This window comes from Perissodus microlepis, chromosome 22, assembly GCF_051167445.1.
Source record: "Perissodus microlepis isolate ML-2025 ecotype Zambia chromosome 22, ASM5116744v1, whole genome shotgun sequence".
In the NCBI taxonomy this organism is placed as follows: Eukaryota; Metazoa; Chordata; class Actinopteri; order Cichliformes; family Cichlidae; genus Perissodus; species Perissodus microlepis.
This window is the reverse complement of record NC_140481.1, coordinates 20,190,697-20,209,824: the sequence shown is the minus strand read 5'-3', so window position 1 is coordinate 20,209,824 and position 19,128 is coordinate 20,190,697. Positions and strand designations below refer to the sequence as shown.

General features: G+C 40.6%; 2 protein-coding genes across 3 annotated transcripts in view; both read right to left on the bottom strand.

Moving 5' to 3' along the window:
• Positions 1-5,193, bottom strand: part of slc45a4a (solute carrier family 45 member 4a) — a 54,544-nt gene extending 49,351 nt beyond the window's left edge. Inside the window, exons 1-2 of the mRNA XM_084920282.1 lie at positions 5,051-5,193; positions 3,811-3,892 (exon numbers count right to left, since the gene is read on the bottom strand). The gene's annotated coding sequence lies outside the window, so the exon portion shown is untranslated. The remainder of the gene's footprint in view (positions 1-3,810; positions 3,893-5,050) is intronic.
• Positions 5,194-11,506: 6,313 nt separating this feature from the next.
• The window catches only part of dennd3a (DENN/MADD domain containing 3a), a 28,400-nt gene continuing 20,778 nt past the window's right edge, over positions 11,507-19,128 (bottom strand). For both annotated transcript variants that reach the window (XM_084919590.1, XM_084919588.1), the window contains exons 24-30: positions 18,264-18,361; positions 16,438-16,592; positions 15,613-15,679; positions 15,463-15,535; positions 15,238-15,356; positions 15,002-15,139; positions 11,507-13,705 (exon numbers count right to left, since the gene is read on the bottom strand). In XM_084919590.1, the coding sequence (XP_084775716.1) occupies positions 13,511-13,705; positions 15,002-15,139; positions 15,238-15,356; positions 15,463-15,535; positions 15,613-15,679; positions 16,438-16,592; positions 18,264-18,361 (845 nt within the window). In that variant the 3' untranslated portion in view covers positions 11,507-13,510. The remainder of the gene's footprint in view (positions 13,706-15,001; positions 15,140-15,237; positions 15,357-15,462; positions 15,536-15,612; positions 15,680-16,437; positions 16,593-18,263; positions 18,362-19,128) is intronic.

Below are 19,128 nucleotides of genomic sequence, written 5' to 3'. Positions count from 1 at the left end.
CCCAGAGGAACACGAAAATCTGATCTTTCCCATAACTTTCTGTACTTTCTGCAGTTAAACCTAGAAATTGCCTACTAAATTTCACCAGCTTCATCACTTAAAGGTTTAAAATAATCTGAATAAGAATCCAGCCAAGATAATCCAAATCTCCAGGATTTGGTTCATGTGGTGCTGGTTTTGCAGATCTGGATGCTTTTAAACCACATTTGGTGTCTGCCAGGTTTTCGACCCGGCCTCTCCTGCTTTGTGGTCACATGACCATATGAACATCTTGTATGGACCACCTTATTAGTGGTTGTGACTCCGGAGGTAGCAAGTTGATCAGAAGGTCAGCGGTCTACTCCCTGCCTCCCCTAGTTTGCACTCATGCAGTGTGTGTGAATGTTAGGTAAAGCTCTTAGGGACAGAAAAAGGTGCTTGTGTGATTGCATGAATGAGACTTGTAGTTAGACGTATGCGTAGGTTCACAGTCATCCAGATCGTGGTGCTCTTAAGTTCCTGAAAAAGAAGCCGAAAGGACTTCTTTAAGTTTATGAAGACATTTCAACTCTAATCCCGGATGCTTTTTTGATGACCACGATGACGGCCAAAACACCTTGATCAAACATTAAACTTGCCGAGGCTTTAACCTCGTCTGCTTTTGTATGAACAACAAGGAAACTTGTAAAGCATCACCTCACACCTAACTTTCCCATGACTCTACTTAATGAGTTCAAAGCGCCACAAGCAGGTTGTGGAACTGGAACGTCTGCTCGAGTTTAAGACGTGTCAAAATAAATACAAACAAAGACTGAAGACGCAAATGACAGAGTGAAGAGAAAAGAAAGGAGTCTGAAAAAAGAAAAAAAATGCATACAAGACAGAGTAGAGGAGGAGCAAGCAAAGTGGAAGTGCAGAGGACACAAAGTCCTTAGAAGACGTTTTGTACTACTGGCAATATCTTCCCACACACACAGGTACAGAGTGTACCTAAACCTGTGGGTGTGTCCTCCAACTCAAAACCGGGGCTAAATACAGTATTGACTTTGATAACAGTCCTCCAAGTTTAGAAAATCAACCAGCCATGCATTACAGATACTCTCCACACACAAAAACGTGCCGGGCTGCAGATTCCCCTCAACACACATCTGTGAGGTCACCAGCAAATCAAACCATTATATCTTCTTCATTACAGGGGCCCACCTGAACTCTGAAGAAAACATAGTTCACTGAGGATAAAGTGACTCTAAACAATGCAGTGGCATTTATACTTGCACAGCATCTTAGAAAGACTTGTTATGGACGAGAGGGGAGCGAGGTTGTTGATGGCTCGGATGCAAGCGAGATGATGAACAAATAGACATAAACACACGCATTTGCCCTGTGATCGTAAGTGGAAAAACATATTAGCTCACTCCTTTCTTTCCCCCGCTCCCCTCTCATGTTTGTGTATGAAAACCTCTCACCAGTAGGAAATGGGTTATCTACACACAGGATCAGGACTCGGGATAGTGAGCCAGATCTGCTGTTTGTGTGTGAGTGTGAGTGAAATGCAAGGAGGATGAGTGAGATTCAGGCAGCCAGTATTACTTCAAACTAAATCAGCTGGTGGTTTTGGAGCAAACAGAAGAGCTGCAGTTCATTTATACTTATTTTTAAACCACTAGGTCACTGACACGACTGTTGCAGAAATAATTTCATTGCTTTAAAATGATGCATAACAGCACCGTAAACCCCTGTCTGTACTCAGTAATCAAACACACTCCTTTGCTTTTAAAGAAGGGTTGTAGGCTGTTCCTTGTCTTCTCCCTGAGCCATTCAATCTGTTTCCATCTGTGCAGCTAGATATTTCGCACATACAGAAAACACGGGTATCCATTCTGAAGTTCAACCTCATAAAAAACATACTTACTTAAATGTCATCCTATTTCTATTTAATGCTTTAGCCCTTCCAAATTCTTTCAGCCCTTAATTCCATTGTAGCTCTGTCTGTTTGCCTTAAAGATTTTGTTTTGATATGTTGGTTTTATTGGAAAATGAGAGTTTAGGTTGAGCTGCGATCTCTCTGAAGGAGGAGAGCTTCTTGTTTTCTGCTCACATCAGAACTCGTGCTATGAAAACTAGTAAAACAACAGATCTGGAGTCACAATGAGGGTGCGTTTAACCTTTCAACATCAGCCTCGGGACATCGGTTTGAAAAATAACACACACAGGTATGTCGGGGCTTTTTTTGTTTTTTTTTGGAAAGGGTAGTATCTGAGCCAGCTTAAAACACCGAAATAAACCATTCCAAACATGAATGCCATCTATTTATTGCAGACACTAGTGTTAACTAATGGTAGAATACTAAAACTATAGTCCTATTAGCATGTGCAGACAGTGTTCTGTTCACGAGCGGTGGGCCAAGCAGATCGGTGCTACATCTACAGTAATGCGGAAGAAGTAGCTGAACAGGAAAGCCTACTGGTCGATCTACATTCCTGTCCTCACCTGTAGTCAACAATCACAAATATAAGTGTTGTCTGGGGCCTCACCCAAACTGAGCTTATGTAACAGGGTCATAAATCAAGCCTGTAGTTATGTTCATTATCAGTTAGAGCCCCTCCTTATTCTTTTTTTCTTCTTCTTTGGTGCAACCCTATAAATACAGTGTACCCCTTTTGCCTCTCCCCTTTTCTACAATTCTCCTGTGGGAGAGGTTGGTGTAATTTCTTTCCCAACACTTTAAAACACACATATAATTCATATTTAGCCACCCTGATAATTCTGATTGCGATTTTAGTTTAATTATTGTCATTATTAAGCCTGTTTTTTGTTAGATGTTATAAGTGTGTAGTATGTGTGTATCATAAATGTGTTTTAGGCGCCATAAATGCTAGCTTGGAAGTTGTGGTGGGTTGAGCTAACCCTCTTCCCCACTGTTTGTATTTGGTTGTAGGAGCTGGAGTGGGCAAATTATTTACTTGGAGGTCTTTCTTTCTTTTACCTCTTTTATCAGACACAACGCAGAATCACACCGGTTACACTTAGTCAACTGATATGGTTCAAGCATGCCTTACCATCCTCCCCCAGGGCCAGAGGAGGTGGTACCTCAGCAGGGGAAGGTCTGAGCAGGTCTGGTCAAAGACAATCTCTGCAGTTATCAGAAATTACTAGAGGTCCACATAAACAGCAGTCCCAGGAAGACAGAACTATTATGGATGTTTGTTTATGGAAATACCCACCAACTCTACATGCAAATATCAAACATCTGCATGTAGGTAGTTACTATATCCTCTTATGTGAAGGTACAGAGGGAGGTGTTGACAGTGTTTGCTTAAGATCTGAGAAAATGTATCTTTATGTGCATTTGGAGAGTGTGTTCATGTGACTATCTGCACATGACCACTTGGGTCTGGCTACATTCGTGAGGGGTAATAACCTGATGCTGACCTAGCAGCAGTTGATGGTCAGCAAACATTTCTTCAAGAGGAAGTCGGTAGCTTTCACTTCAGCTAAACAAGCTAGTCTTTAGCTCACAAACTGAAACCTAAACTGCATCGAAACCAGGAGCCTGACATAGATTTTTTGAGGAAGTAACAAACATCACATGAGCGTGCGTCTGTGTGTGCACTGTCAGGTCAAGCCAAATCAAAACCAAGATCGCGTCACTCGGAGTGAACCTCCGATTCGGCACAACAGAAACATATTAAACTTAAAACACAACATCTGTTGGCCATTTACGACTCTTTCTTCGGGTCTTTTATATTTTTGCATGGACCAAACACCAAAGTGAAACACACGAGATTATCTTTAAAATGCTTTTCGTGTGCATGTGCATGCAAGACTCACCAAAAGGCCTTGAAAGCTTCATAAATGTCGTTGAGACGTCGTAGTTTGGTCCAAGCTGCAATCTTAAGCCCTGCAGTCGTACCTAAGTATGCAACATTGAAAAAGACACAAATTAATACAGATTACAGTCATCTCAGGTCAATGACACTTAACTCATGGATTATTACGGTATAACTAACATTACAAGTAATGCTTTTATCAAGGCAGTTATTTCTGCATTAATCCATTTGTTGTGCTCTCTAAGGATCTAAGACACATCCACATAAACTGCCAGTAAACACAAAAATGAGAAAGAGATACTTTAACACTTGAACCCTATGCAGTCAGGTAGGAAACCACAGCTGATGTGTTCAAACACACCTACAACCAGTGACAATGAATCAGTTGTTACAGTGCAGGACACTTCTCATCCATTACACCAATTTTTCCCCGGCAAGAGCGAAACACAACAGCTCAGGGTCACGGATGGACTGAAGCCTATCCCAGCTGTCACGGGGGGTGGGGGTTACACCCCGGACAGGTCACCGATCTATAGCAGATTCACATTCACGGCCAATTTAGAATCGCCAATTAACTTAACTAAGATTAATGCCTCTGGGGTGATCATCCACACTACGGCCGGCCGCTGGACTCGAACCCACGACCACTACCCCGCAGATTTCTCTCTCTGTAAACCAAATATACCGGTAGATGCTTGGTTTCAGTCACCAGTGTGTTATACACTACAATAAACTACTCCTTCCTGGTAAATTTTACACACACACACACACACACACACACACACACACACACACACACACACACACACACACACACACAGACACACACACACACACACACAGCAGTGATGGAGGAAATGAAAATTATTCTAATGCCAGTATTCTCAACATGTAAACTGTAAACAACCACCGCTGAGCCTCTTCTGCTTCATCTACTTTAAATTTAAACACCACCCACTTGCACCATTTTGTTTTACACTTTATAATAAGAGAAGCCTAATTTTTATCCTGACCTGTACCCTGCAGATTGCAACCCCCTCTAGCCTCTCTCCTGTTTTTGAAACAGGCCTGCAGAAAACTACAGTAAATGCCTCCTCCTCCTCCTCCTCTTGCTCCTGTCTCTGCAGCAGCAACCTGAGATGCTTTGCATTCCGCCTGGCGGAGCCGACCAACAGCGGCTATAAAATGTTAAAAATCCGTCCCGACTCGTCTCTGCTGCTTCCCCCGGGCATCGCGCTCACCTCGCCGTGTCAGCCGTTGGCTCCGTGTTTTCGTCCGCTATGTGGTCGGACAGTCGCTCGGCTCTGCAGCAGCTTTTGTTGCATAGGTTGTCCACTGCTCCCGCAACTACAGCCAGGGCTTTAAATACGCTTTTAAAGCAGTATCTGTCGGAAGAGGAGACGTAGCGCTAGCTTCCGCCGACGTCACGACTCATTTGCATAAAGAGGCGGAGTCTTGGCGTTGGTATACAAAGAAGCAGAGAAACTGCTTGTTGAAATAGTTAAATGTTGAAATGCCGTTAAAAATAGTGCAGTTCTCGCTTAAAGCAGAGGTATCAATGCTTTATTTTGCTTTATTTTTTACATGTCCAGTTTTAGTTAGCTTTTCCTTTCTTTTCATAACTAGTTTAAGTTTCTCGTTACACCGTCTATTATTTCTAAGGTTTTATACACCAAGGTACCATATACAACCTCAAAAGAACAACAACACATGGTATTTTGCACGTTCGTTGTTTATGAAAAGCTAAGCCAAAATGTAGAAGCAGTTTGCATGAAATTGAGTGCACGCCATAATTCAGTAGATCGTAATACTACCTTTAGCAGCAATAACTTGACGTAAATGGCATGTATTTGTATAGCGCTTTACTTAGTCTGTATGGACCCTAAAGCGCTTTACACTACATTCAGTCATCCACCCACACTGGTGATGGCAAGCTACATTGTAGCCACAGCTGCCCTGGGGCGCACTGACAGAGGCGAGGCTGCCAGACACTGGTGCAACCGGTAGGCAACAGGTGAACTGTCGTGCCCGAGGACACAACGACCAAGACTGTCACAGCCGGGGCTGCTTGGAAGGTTGCCGGTTCCAATTACAAGACGAACTACCAACTCTTGAGCCACGATCGCCCCAAAACGTACTCGTTTTCTGAATGACTGTATGACTTTTCCAGTCTCTCGCATCATTGCGGTGGAAATTTGCCCCACTCTTCTTTAGAGCATTACTTTGAGTTCATTGAGAGATCCAGGGATTAGTTTATAAACAGTTCTTATAAAGTCCTCCACAGCTTTTCAGTCAGGCTGAGGTCTGGCTTAGAGGGGTGCATTGGAACAGCTTCGATCATTGTGCTGTTGCATGCCCCAGTTTCAGTCAAGCTTTAGTTATTTGACAAACGGCCTCACATTTGACTCTAGAATACTTTGGTATAGCAGAGGAGTTCATGATCAACTCAGCGACTGCAAGGTGTCCAGTTCCTGTACACAGATCACCATCCCTCCACCACCGTGCTTAACAATTGGTTTTTGCCCGTGTGCTGTGGGTGGTTTTCACCAAAATTGCTGCTGTGCACTTTGGCCAGACATCTTCACTTTGGTCTCATCTGTCCAAAGGACCTTGTTCCAGAAGTCTTCCAGAAGCTTCCATGTTCCTTTCAGAAAGTAAAAGAGGCTTTCTCCTGGCAATCCTTTCAAACAAGCCCACAGACCTCCAGGTTTGGGTCAATGCATAATGTATAACATCCTTGTATTAAAATCCAGTTTTATAAAGAAGAAAAAAGAAGAAAATAAAACGAACTGCTGGAAACCAGTTTTCCCTTATTTATTGTGCAGCCTAATAAGGAGCAGTTGGCCTCAAAACATCTAATTTGTTTTGGGCAATAAGTATGAGAAAGCTGGATCCCTGCAGTTTGTAAGTTTTAAATTTATTGTTTCAGTGTTATTGCTTTTTTTTTTTTCTTTCTTTCTTTCATATAAAATTTCAAATGCAAATGAATGTGAGGACAAATATAGTGACAACTGCAACATCATAAAGGCAAAAGTGATGGTTAAAAGGAGTAAACAGAAATGTTAAATTTGCTCTCTCTTCATGGCTACAACATTAGGGGAAAACTCACACACCACAGCATCCCCTTGAAATCAGGACCTCAGTTATAACAGATTGTTTTTATGTCATTTCATTGATTATTCTAAGACCATCGTCTAAATTCTAGCAATGTTAACTTTGGCTTCACTTTCTTGCTGAAAGGTCAAATTAAATAAGCTCTATATTCACACCTTTGGAAAGGTAAATAGGCCTGTTGATTTGGGGGGGAAGGTTAACAAAAGTGCTTATATATTAACATAATTTAGATACAAAGTGATCGATGCCTCATTTTCTGTCGGGGACTTTTTAAACATGAAAAATCTAATCAAAAGGAAATTTCTCATAAAATCAGTAAAACTCTTGAAGCTGACAAAGCAATATCCATGGTTATGCGTTGCTAACTGTATCCCAGGATTTTCAGGGGACAAATTTCCTTTAAAAAGGCTCTGATATTACACTGTAATAAATGATGAACTACTAAGACATGCATTTTATTGTTGAATGCAACCTGCAACCCCCCCCCAATCCAAAAAACCACCCTTTTCACATTCATTCTTTCAAAAAGAAAAGACAGACGCTGTGGTGCAGTGCTGTAACTCACACAGAGCCATTAGCTATATTTTATTTCTTTTCTGTTGATGGAGATTGTTTTCCAAAAAGAAGTGTCATTATCATATTGCAAAGCTGTAAATCCATCATTTCACTTTCAGTTGTGCTTAAGTGCTGCAGACCAAGCAGATTTGAAGTTAGTTAAATTAGTCATTTGCAGTCAGCTGACTGGGGCTGCTAACAATTTATATACAATTAAGCGGGTTGCTTGAATCCTTGACATCTCATCAGTTATGAAAATTGCTGCCAGTTGAATCAATTAGTCAGCTAATCTATGGCTTGTTTACATCATTAACACCTTATAAAATGCAACATGTATATGATTGATTAAAACAAAAACAGCTCTAAAAGTATCATGGTGCAATTGTAGCTTTAAAAAAGCAGCTTAAATTCTGTTTAAACTTAAGAAACCAGAGTTACTAAAACAAACACACTGTATTATTTTACAGGCGACTCCATGAGCAGAGCTCCCTTCCTCCAAAGTTTAACCCTCTGAGGTCAAGGCCGTCATCAACGACGGCCCAAAAGCTGACCCCTAACCGTAACTGTAACCATACTTAACTGAAGACATGCAAACATGATGCTTTTAGAAATAATGTAAATCGATTTTGACTTGTGCCAGTTACAATGACCACTTTCTTTGGGAACTTGGAAGGAAAAAGCATGAAAATATATAATCTGATAGCACAGAGCTGGGGTGTTATCACAAATGATGATTTACACCTCAGAGGGTTAAAAACAAATGGCAGAGTACAAAAACATGAAGGAAATCTGTTCAAATACTTTCCAGATATTGATTGCTTGGCTGTAAATTTAAAAATCTATAAACATCACCTCCTGTGACTTGCGAGGCTTCACCTGTTCTTATTCTTATCAAAAATGATCTTAATCTAGTGTTAGATTAACAGAGATCTGACTGATGCCAAGGAATCATCAGGAATGCAGCTCTAAAAATATCGTTGACGTAACATTAATTTATAATCTTCTGTCTTACCCTCGAGCAGACGCCATATTTATTTTATTCTTTAACAGTCTGTCAGAACCTGCACGAGCACATAGCCATAAACCAACAATTGACATTATCTGCAATAAATCTATGTACAGTTTTCAACAACACGTCGGCGGCAAAAATCACTGTTGTAGAGTCTGTTCATGTAAAAGAGATGAACTCTGAGATTTCTCTGAGAAGTCCCAAACTCAAATCTAGTGGAAAAACTAAACCAATGAGTCAGCACTGTAAAGGTTTTTCCTGTGAATGCATGTTTTAAATATTGTACTCGTTGTAGTCATTATTAATAAATGTGTATAAATAGGTCCCAACAGAGGAGCTATTTACTTCTGTTTGAGTGAATTTTGCAAAAACTAAACCGACTAGTTGTTACAGAAAACATAAAATCACGTCTCGCTTGAACTCTATGACCTGCTGTATCTCAAGACCCCATTTTTAGACTCAAAAATGCTGTTTTGCTAATCTTACTGTGACTTATGTGGCTCTGCATAAATGCTGTTTACATGTTAAAGCAATGTAAGTTGTCTGACATGAAAAAATATTGTCCCACCCTCAAAGCAGTGTTTTCTTACTGTTTTAAAGTGGACAATGGTCAGCTGGCAAAAAATTCTGCTGAGCATTGAACTGTTGTCTGTTCAAACCACAGACTTGCAATCCAACGTCAACATTTTTTTGCAGCTGTCCCATATACACAGAACATGTCGTTCCCCCTGAAACCCACAGCGTGAAGACTAAACACAAGACAAGGAACTCAAGCAACAGGTTATATTCTTTACAAACAGTCATTTAATATGTTTATGCTGTTAATGCTTTCAATAAGCAAGGGTACTGAAAGTGCCCCTTTTCCATGTACAAGGTGCCCAAGCCAAATCTAGAACCAGTTCCACGCATTCCCACTGGCAAAACTACAGTTAGCACAAACGTGTTGGGCCCAGCTATGAATTGCTGACTCAGCAGTTATGTTCTTTCCACAGAAAAGTTATCCTGCCTAACGCTGCGTAGCATTCAGTTTTCATTTCCTGTGAAATGCAGGCTGGTTTTCAAAAGGCACAAATGGCTCTGCATCAGCACCGCATCGATGGGGAAACAGGCCAAAGAGAGATCATATTGCCACTATATTAGCATCTCTTCATTGGCTCACTATCAAATCCAGAATTGAATTCAAAATTGTTCTCCCTATATGCAAAGCCCTGAAGACTTTAAGCTATCAAAGACCTTACACTATCATATTTGTTATATTATCATGTTATTATAGAGCACTTCGCTCTCAGACTGCATGCTGGCTCGTGTTTCAAAAAGCTTTGAAGAGCCCCTCCCCAGTAGACCCAGCTCCCAAGGTGGATTCAGGAGACAGACGCATTATCTTCTTTTAAAATTAGCCTTCAAAATTTCTTTAACCCGGGCTTAACCCTTGCTGCTGTAACGCTTCTATGGGCTCAGGCTGCTGGGATACTCCCTCTTCATCACATGCGGTGCATTTGCTGTGTATGCCACATCCACATGCATGTCCACATTTTCTCTTCTTCCTGCTGCGGTTGCAGTTTACCATTTCTCTTTCCCCCCACTCCAGTCAGCCGATGCAGGCAGCTGCTCCACCCTGAGCCTAGATCTGCCGGGGCTATCTTCCTCTTTAAAGGGTTTTTTCTCCACACTGTTGCCAAATGCATAGTTGTGTAGACTTTTTAATATAAAAAAGGTATAAGGTATCTTGACGTTAATCGTGTGTTTTGATGCTGTATAAATTAAACTGAAAAGAAGGCAATTAAAAAAAAAAACAATGGAACATTTAGGACATGACTCATTATGTTGAAGGGTGCTGTTTGGACAACAACTACAGAGGTATTGCCTATTTTATATACAACATAGAGTTAAAAGAAGATGAATAAAACATGCATGTCAGCATTAGCTGATACATTCTTAATAAAGGCATGAGGAACTTCTCTATAGCATTATAGCACAGACTACTGTGCCTTTGTATGTTAAAGTGCAGCACAAACAGTAGTTGTGTTTTCCTTTTCCTGAAAGTAAAAGTTTATGGATTAAAGGAAACTGATTAAAAGCTGCAGGAGGCACAGAAAACAACTTATCATGTACTGTGCTGAGGCATTAGTGGACCTGCATGGTGAGAGATTAATAGCTGCTTATGGCTTTATGTTACAAAACAATGTCAAACACACACACAAATACAACTGCACGCAAGTGCATATAACACAGTGTTCTGAGTATTAGAAAGGATTTTCAGAGAAGCCTCGTTGTAAAAACACCTTGGCAAACTCCACAGGGAGGTCATTCACATAACAGCAGCCCTGCAGGGATTCAGTGTTTTGCTCAAGGACACTTGAGCAGGGTGGACCCAGTCTGTTGTACCTTTGTTACTGCAGGTCTCCCACCCTGCAGCCTAAGCAGGGATTGAGCCAGGAGTCAAATAGCCTCCTTGTTTTCTGCACAGTTTTACACTGCAGACCTGAAATGATCAACCGGTTTCTATTCTTTTAATCTTGGGGTAATAGTTGCTGGTTGCATTTTTGTCAGTGTGATGAGTTTATATTTATTGCAATAAAAATAAATTCTACGCCAAGTAATACAACTTAAATTGGTGATTGAAAATTAAAATGTAATTTATACTGATTTCAAACGTTTTGCAAGCAATTGTTAGTTCACAGGGGAAACAAGCAGGTTATGTGTGAACTGTGTTAATGTTGCTAACTCTAAACTATGAACCTCCACTTCATCAAGCCTCAGGCTTTACCCAATATGAACTTTGTATCAAATTGCGCCCTCTTCTGACGAACTCTAGAAAGTGCAAATAAAACAGTTTTGCAAACAGTATGCAGTCGAGATTTGCGCAGTAACAAATCATTACACTGGTTAGACGACAAAGCCAACTGAACTAATAGAGCAATAGTTAGTGAGTCCGAGAAACCACTCAGGATTTATCAGCAAACAGCATTTTTTATTATTTTGATTTAGTTCAAAAGAAAGACGCAAAGTCTGAGGAGTCTTAAATTGTTTTTCATTAAGTATTTATTGTTGTCCATCCTGTGAACCATCCTTCTAACTGAGCAGAAAGTAAACTGAAGCTTCGGTTTGCTGAGAATAAAAACAGACTTGAGGTTTCCTTTAATAAGTGTCCTGACTGTCAGTTTAAAAAAAAAAAAAATGAATATGTACATTTTCATGCTTGTGCAAAAGCAAAGGTTGCAAAGGTATAAATACAATGGCTGAGCTGTCATTCGTTTAATTTACAACATCGTCATGTGTCGCAGTTATATACAGAGTATAAATACAAGAGTAAAGGATAAGTTTAACCTTCAGTTTGAACCTCAGATGACAAAATGTAAAAATAGTTCTGTGAACCAGAACCACTGATGATGAAGTTGGCTTTAGTTTTATAATACGCTTAATAAACACTTAAAACTCTTAATGCTCTCTATGTGTGAGACACTTTCTGCAGTTCCACTAAGTTAATATAAATAATGCTACTATTAAAACAACACCGAGTTGAAAGCCATCTTAAAATGATCAGAACACAAACATCACAAAATATAAATATATTATAACATGCGTGAAACATTTTATAGCCTCTGGTTTTGATTTAACCTAATAAATATCTGAATGTTTAATATCTGTAAGGCACCGCGTGAACAGGAATTTTGACCTTTCGGTTGGTTAATCTTCTTGAACAGCAGCCTGCCAAAGAGAAAACTGTTAAACTGCTCTGAAAATAAACAGACTAGATGCCTCTGTACACTGAACATGATCGAGGTCTAATGCTGAAGTCCAAGTTTGTATGTCAAGTTCAACCTGTAGATCAAAACGATGCAGCATCGTGACACAACTTCCTATTTGTCGTTGGTTTTGATTGGCTATAATAGACTAAAAATCTTTGGAAAAGAAAAAAAATCTATACAATAACTTTGGTAAAGCTTGGTTTGCAGCCCACTTGTGTGAATTCTGGATAAAGTTTACGGGGAAAATCTAATGTGGTAGATTTTTTCAGCTTGATCCAAAGAAACCCAATGCTAACTCATTTGTAATTTGTCACAAACATGTCCAACTCTGACCTTCAAGTGGCTACATAGTGTTAACAACCCAGAAAACAATAAAATGAAATAGGTTCCTTCATTTACCCATACTCCACCTGCTTGGCAATTTTACGGGAAATTGGCCAGTTGGTTTCTACATAATCCTCCTGATAGAGGGAAAAACTACAAATACATAACTTCCTTCACAAAGATTTAAAAAAAAATTAAGAAAGGAAAAACTTTGTCCAACAATGGAAAAATATCTCTTACTGTTGACATACTGTACAGTTAGCCCCTATTTTATTACCTGTTCAAACATATTCCAGCTGCTGCAGATCCTCTGACCCACACCTGAGTGTCGATCAAGTTTAAGCCCAGTTCCCACCATTGCGTATCATCATATTTCCTGTCCATTAAAGCATCCCCTCCATCAAAATAATCTTCTATCGGGGCTTTCCCACTGTGATGGTGAAATCTTCAACCGCAGTTTTGTTTTCGGGGTATTCTGACTCCTCTGAGCTGCAGACACTAACGTCAAAAACACGGTTGGAGGTATGGCTCAGTCACACGCTGTTACCACATGTGTGTTCGCACTTACATAAACACTAAATGTGTTCAAAACCTTCATTAAAGTGAACTTTGATGCATTTTGGATTGAAAAATTATCCAGCAGAACATGAGCTCACTTTCCCTGTTTCAGTCTTGAGTTTTCCTTCATTAAATGATAAAATAAGTTCTGTTAGTATTTCTAATCTTAACTTCATAGAAGACAGGAGAAGCTGCCCGGGTTGGTCATACTTCATGTAAACTTTGAGCTTCTTTGCATTCCTTCATATCCCGGTGATGCAGATTGCTTTTCTCCTTGCTGTGCTTTCCAAATATGGATCTTCCCTTCATTATCCAGGATTTGTTTGAAGAGAGGGAATTCAGTGAGAACTTGCACTCTGACTATAAAACATAATTTCAGTCCTTCTGCCTCTTTACTCCACCTTCCAGATGGCGATCTTCCCATCATGTTTTCCAGCTCCACTGAGGACGTAGCGGTCCTCAGCTGAGCACAGCCCTGTCACTTTGTCGGTATGGCCGTGAAGCTCCTTCAGGACCTGGTACCGCTCTGTGTCCAGGATGTAAACCTTCCCTTTGGTTGAACTGCGACCCATGCCGCCAACCCACACCTACACAGCAAAGAGGTTAGTTAATTTGGTTAAATGTCAAATAGTTTCTCAAGCATCAGTTAAGATTAACATTCGTTAACAACCGGGGGAAAGTGGGGTAAGATGAGCAGGTGGGGCCAAATTGATCCTAAACAATTATACACTAATTTTTCCGTTTTTGCTAGCAAAGGAGCAGTCGCATTAGAGTTGACGTTGTCATGTGACATCACGTGTCACAGCTGAGACCAAAGTGGAGGCGCTTAGCTATAATGCACAGGTGAAAACTAAACACACCATGTGAGCACAGATACCTCATACCAACTGTGAAACATGGTGATTTGGGCTTGTTTTGCATCGCCAGGACTTGGGTACCTTGCAGTCTTTGCAGCTGACCACAAAATTCTGTGTATGCCAAAGTATTCCAGAGTCAAATGTGAGGCCGACAGTCTGACAGCTAAAGCTTAGCTGAAACTGTCGTGCACCAATACAATGATCAAAGGTGTCGCCATGTCAAAGCCCAGACCTCAATCTCACTGAAATGCTGTGGTGGGACATTAAGAGAGCTGCCAGCAAATGGATGACCCGCAGGAACGCTTAAAGAAGAGTGGACCATTTCCTCTCGCTTACCCTGTCACAGTGAGATAAGCTTTAGCCTCCAAAACGTTTGCTTTGTCAGCAAACATTTTGGGCTACAGTTGTCCAAGTAACCTTCTCTCATGTCAACTGCAGTATCCATTCACTGGCAGTTATTTCAATCAGCTGTCCTGAACTTGAGAAATGCTGAACTTAGAAACCACCCACTTTCTATTTCCAGCAATTATTGTGCCCAATTTTTCTTGAAGTCGCTGAATGTCATTAACTTTTTATGGTGAGTGGATGGGGGCTTTGTGTGGATGGAGCTTTGCTCCTCATAAGGGCAAGTAGACTGAAGGACCCCTTTATTTGTGCCTTATATTGTTTTTAATGATCTGCTTCTGCTGCTATGGTTTGAATAACAACTAAGATCCTGAAGCCGCATTATACCCATTTTATTCTTGTGTTGTATTCACGATTGAAAGGCTAACTTCACTGAAAGATTTCTTACATTGCCCCACTCTCCCCTAAGCTCCTATTGCAACTAGTTAACTTCTCTTAGAATTTAACAAATTAGAGAAGGACTAAAACAAATAAAAATAAAACAAAAACATTGTATTTTGAATGTTCAAATGTGAAAAATTAGCACTTCTGAGGCTCACTGATTATCATATTAACATCAACCATAAAAATAAGAATATTTTCCATATTGCTCTGTACGTGTGTGTGCGTGTGTGTATTAACCTGGTTTTTAACTTTAATTATGCAGTAGCATCCAGTGCAGTCCTGTAGAGTGATGCGGTGGAACGGTTTGCTGCAGTCTTTAATGTGCCAAATAGACACCTCTCCAGAATCTGCACACACACTCCACATTTCCTCCCGCTGACACAAACACATCAGGTGAAACGGGGTCACTCTTACAAAATGAAAATACATTTATTAAAGAAAAACAATATTAAGAGCAAAATTTGTGTTTGTACCTCTGGTAAGATCAGAGCACAGCTGAAAGTAGTTGTGGAGCCTTTTTGTTGTTCTGGTAAATTCATGCAACGTTTTAATGAACCATTCCTCCACACCTCCATTATCCTGTCTCTGGAGCCTTAAACCAGACCAGAGGGAAAGACGGAAAGAGAGGGTATTCAGTTTACATCATCAAAGTCTCAGATTTTCCATTTTTCCAACTGTCCAGTGTGAAGGAAACTTACAACACCAAAGCGTGCCGCTGCAGCTGTAAATGGACTGCAGACGGCCGCAGGAGAGGCGGAAGTGCTTCTTCACCTGAAGGAAAAGGAAAAGTCAAACAAGCTGAAAGAGAAATGCAAACAGGTGTGAACAATGGTTGATATTAAACTAACCTGCAATGTGGAGACATCCCACACCATGACTGTCCCCTCTGCACTGCAGGAGTACGCCACCTTTTGGCTGAAGAACACAGCAGGCTGGTAAGATTATTTTTAATGTACAAACATTTCCATTCCTTGAATACAACTTTAATTACCTAACAATAATGATAATACTGCTGAAACAACCAGTCGACTTATGATATTGTTATTCATCTGAATAAGAATAGTATAAGTTCAAGAAATTCATCAAACAAATTGAATGCTTTTATATTGCTGATCGCTTATTTGCTGTTTTTCTTAGCTTTCTGTTTCAAAGTTCATTTCTTTAATCTGCGAATTTATAACTGAAATTATTAACTGTTAGATTAGAATAGACAAACAGAAACTGGGTGTTCCCTCGATCAGAAGTTGGTACTCATACATATCATATTAGCAGTGATGAATAAACTTCTTTATAAAGCCTCCATGAGAATACTGGGGGTTTAAGGGTCGAAACAGCAGAGTGACAGCAAGAACAGCACATTAGAATGAGAGAGGAGACAACTTGCAGCTTTAGCAGAAAATCTGGGAAGGTGTGTTTGGTATTTGATGTGAGGACAGCGAGGCAGTGCGGCCCGAGTTTCCTGGACTACAGCAAAGCTCGACTAACTGGCGATCACACTACTGATCAGAAATATGTTTAAAGTGTCTGAAATGAAGCGCCCAACTACAACATACATCTGCAAGCTGTACAAATTGTGCCAAAATATTTTTGATTTTTTTTTTTTTTTTTTGGGGTGGGGGGGGGTGGGGGGGGGGATATTGTGTACTTTTGTTGTGGCTGTTGTTCTGCGTTACCTGTATTTGTCTTTGTCGACCGCCAGTCCTGTGACCTCTGCCCTGTGCTCAGTCAGCTGTCTGTTACACACCATGGCCACTATGCTGATGATGTAGATCACAGAGTCCTCAGAGCCCATCCACACCTGATCTTTGTCAACCTCCAACATGCAGTTCTGAAACCAGAAACATGTTTCTGATCACAAGTCCACAGGTATTTCAGCTTTACAGATTTTTTACCTGGATCTTCAAAATTTTCTACCTGGGTAACAAAAAACTCAGTCAATTAATTCTAAAGCTCCTTTCAGCTGCTCCCATATTCACAATGGGGTCGCCACAGCAGGTGTTTTTGCATATTTTTAATTTCAGAAGCTCTTCCAGTTGAGCAGCTAAGAGCTTCATGCAGGACGCAATACTCAGCATGTCCACTAGGTGGCAAAATTGTTCTAATAAACTGCTGAAACACTACCTGACAAACATTACTTCTAATATCAAGTACCTCTGTGTTAAAGAATGTGCAAATAGATTTGGAAGTTACAGCTAAAAATTATCAATAGAAAAAATGTTTAAATTACTTTGTCTACAATAATTTCAACAGCTGTTTTCACGCTGCTGGTGAAAGTTATAAAACACTGGCATGACGATTTCTAAGTGAAAACACATACTCCGCCCATCTCTGTCTCACACTTCCAACATATTTCATATAACTGAACTGCACAGTCGAAGTAAGGGTTAGACTTAAGAAGTGTCTTAAAACCTCACAAATCCTTTCTCCTGGAGAAAATGTTTATGAAGCTCGACCACTGGCTGGTGCTTTCAACCCTCCAGCCAGCTATCACTGGAAAATGCTTTGTTCTTTGAGGGAATGTAAACTATTCAAAACACACCGTGGATTCCCTACAAACATGCAATTTCATGTTGAAAGATAATGTTTGAAGTAAAGCCAGAGAAGGAGAAACAAAAACCACTTAATATATATATACTTAATATGTACCTGATGTCTGTGGTGTGCTTATCTGCTGATTTAGTTCAGCGATGAGCAAACATCTGGCCAGGTGTTTTTATTTAGTGGTGGAAAAAAGACTACTAGCAGAGGTTTAGAGAAGCCAGTTTAACATGTAGAGGGTTAACTGTGTGAAAGGATCAAATTTGAATATTTACTACTGCTGTTTTGGGTCTTTTCTTTTGATTTTCATGCATAGCACAGTAGTGCAGTCTATGGCACTGTTATATCACAGCAAGACAGTCCCAGGTTCAAATCCACTGACACAACTGGTCAGTGGATTTGAACTGTGTGGAGTTGGAAAGTTTTCCCTCTCCCTCCAATACTCCAGCCTCCTCCCACAATCCAAATACATGCAGGTTAGGCTAACTGGTGAATCTGGTCAGGAATGCCTGACTGCCTGTGTGTTTTAGCCCTTAGCCAAGCAACGTGTCCATAGCGAACATCTCCTGTTTGCCTTGTCACATCTGGGACAGGCATCAGCCAACCCATATAACTGAATACAAATATTTTCATGAATAAAAATAAAATTGTAACTGTGTTAAGAGTGGACCTACAATGTTCATTTCCAGCTCCATGTTGTATTTACATTTACATTAGAGCTTAACTGTTGTAGTTCTAAAGTTTACAGTTTAAAAAAAATCAATTTCACCCGTTGTCTTAAACAAGATGTTTTAGCTTTCTTCTGATTGGTTGCCCCTTCGAAATAAAGTTTTGAACGGCAGATGGGTGGAGTTTTTGCGCTGATAACCCAAGTCATGCACCAGACGTTGAGTAAAAATGTCTGGAAACAATCATTTAGAGCAGTCTGAGCCTGATTATTCGTTTCATGTGTTCCTCTCACCAGTCTGGCATTCCCAACATGGCAAGTGTGTGTGAGGGACCAGCTGGAGGCATCAAACACCATCACCTTCCCCTTATTTACCGATACCCATAATTGACCTGAAATAGAAAACACACACACACACAGTTTATCAGTTATTTCTCAACACCCTATCATTACACTTGGCCTGCAGTGAATATTACTTTTACAGATTTCTGTCTTCTACTCCAGTGGCTACTTAGGAGTTTTCTTCCAGCAGCGTGAAGGGAAACACTTCATGTCAATGTTATTTTGCAGCTCGACTCCACCCAACCAACCCAACGGTCAGATTTCTCCCAACGGATTCAGCACTTTTAAAAAATGCCCCAGCTCATGGAGAAGAAAAAAAAAAGTAACATCCTGTGTTTTTACTTCAAGGAGCAGAAAAGGGCAGTGGAACAGAAGGTAAGAGGACTTATGAAGTGAAAAAGTTAGAAAAAGAAAAAAGTGTGGTGAGAACAGAGGGGAGAGGAGAGGGGGTGTGAACCGGATCTGTGCCAGGAACTCAATTCAGTGACCTATATTCAAACCGGAGAGGGAGAAAGAGTCCGAGAGGGCCGGGGAGGGAGGACCTGAATGGCCAGATTTGTTCTTTTTCACCAGCAGAAATCCCAAAGAGCAGCAGACTGCTACAGAAGAACTGAAATGTGTTTGTTAATGTGTGTATCACTGAGTGTGACTGTGCTAGTGGCAGGGCTTAGTCTGCCATCAGCATGTATTTAAGTGGACCCAGATGGCTGCCTGCTGAAGGCCACTGAATGGCTCTGTGGATCTTTTTTTAAAGCTTTTCACTCACGGTCTTCCTGCCATATAATGTGCCAGGCTGTCGGTGCCCCAGGATAAAAAA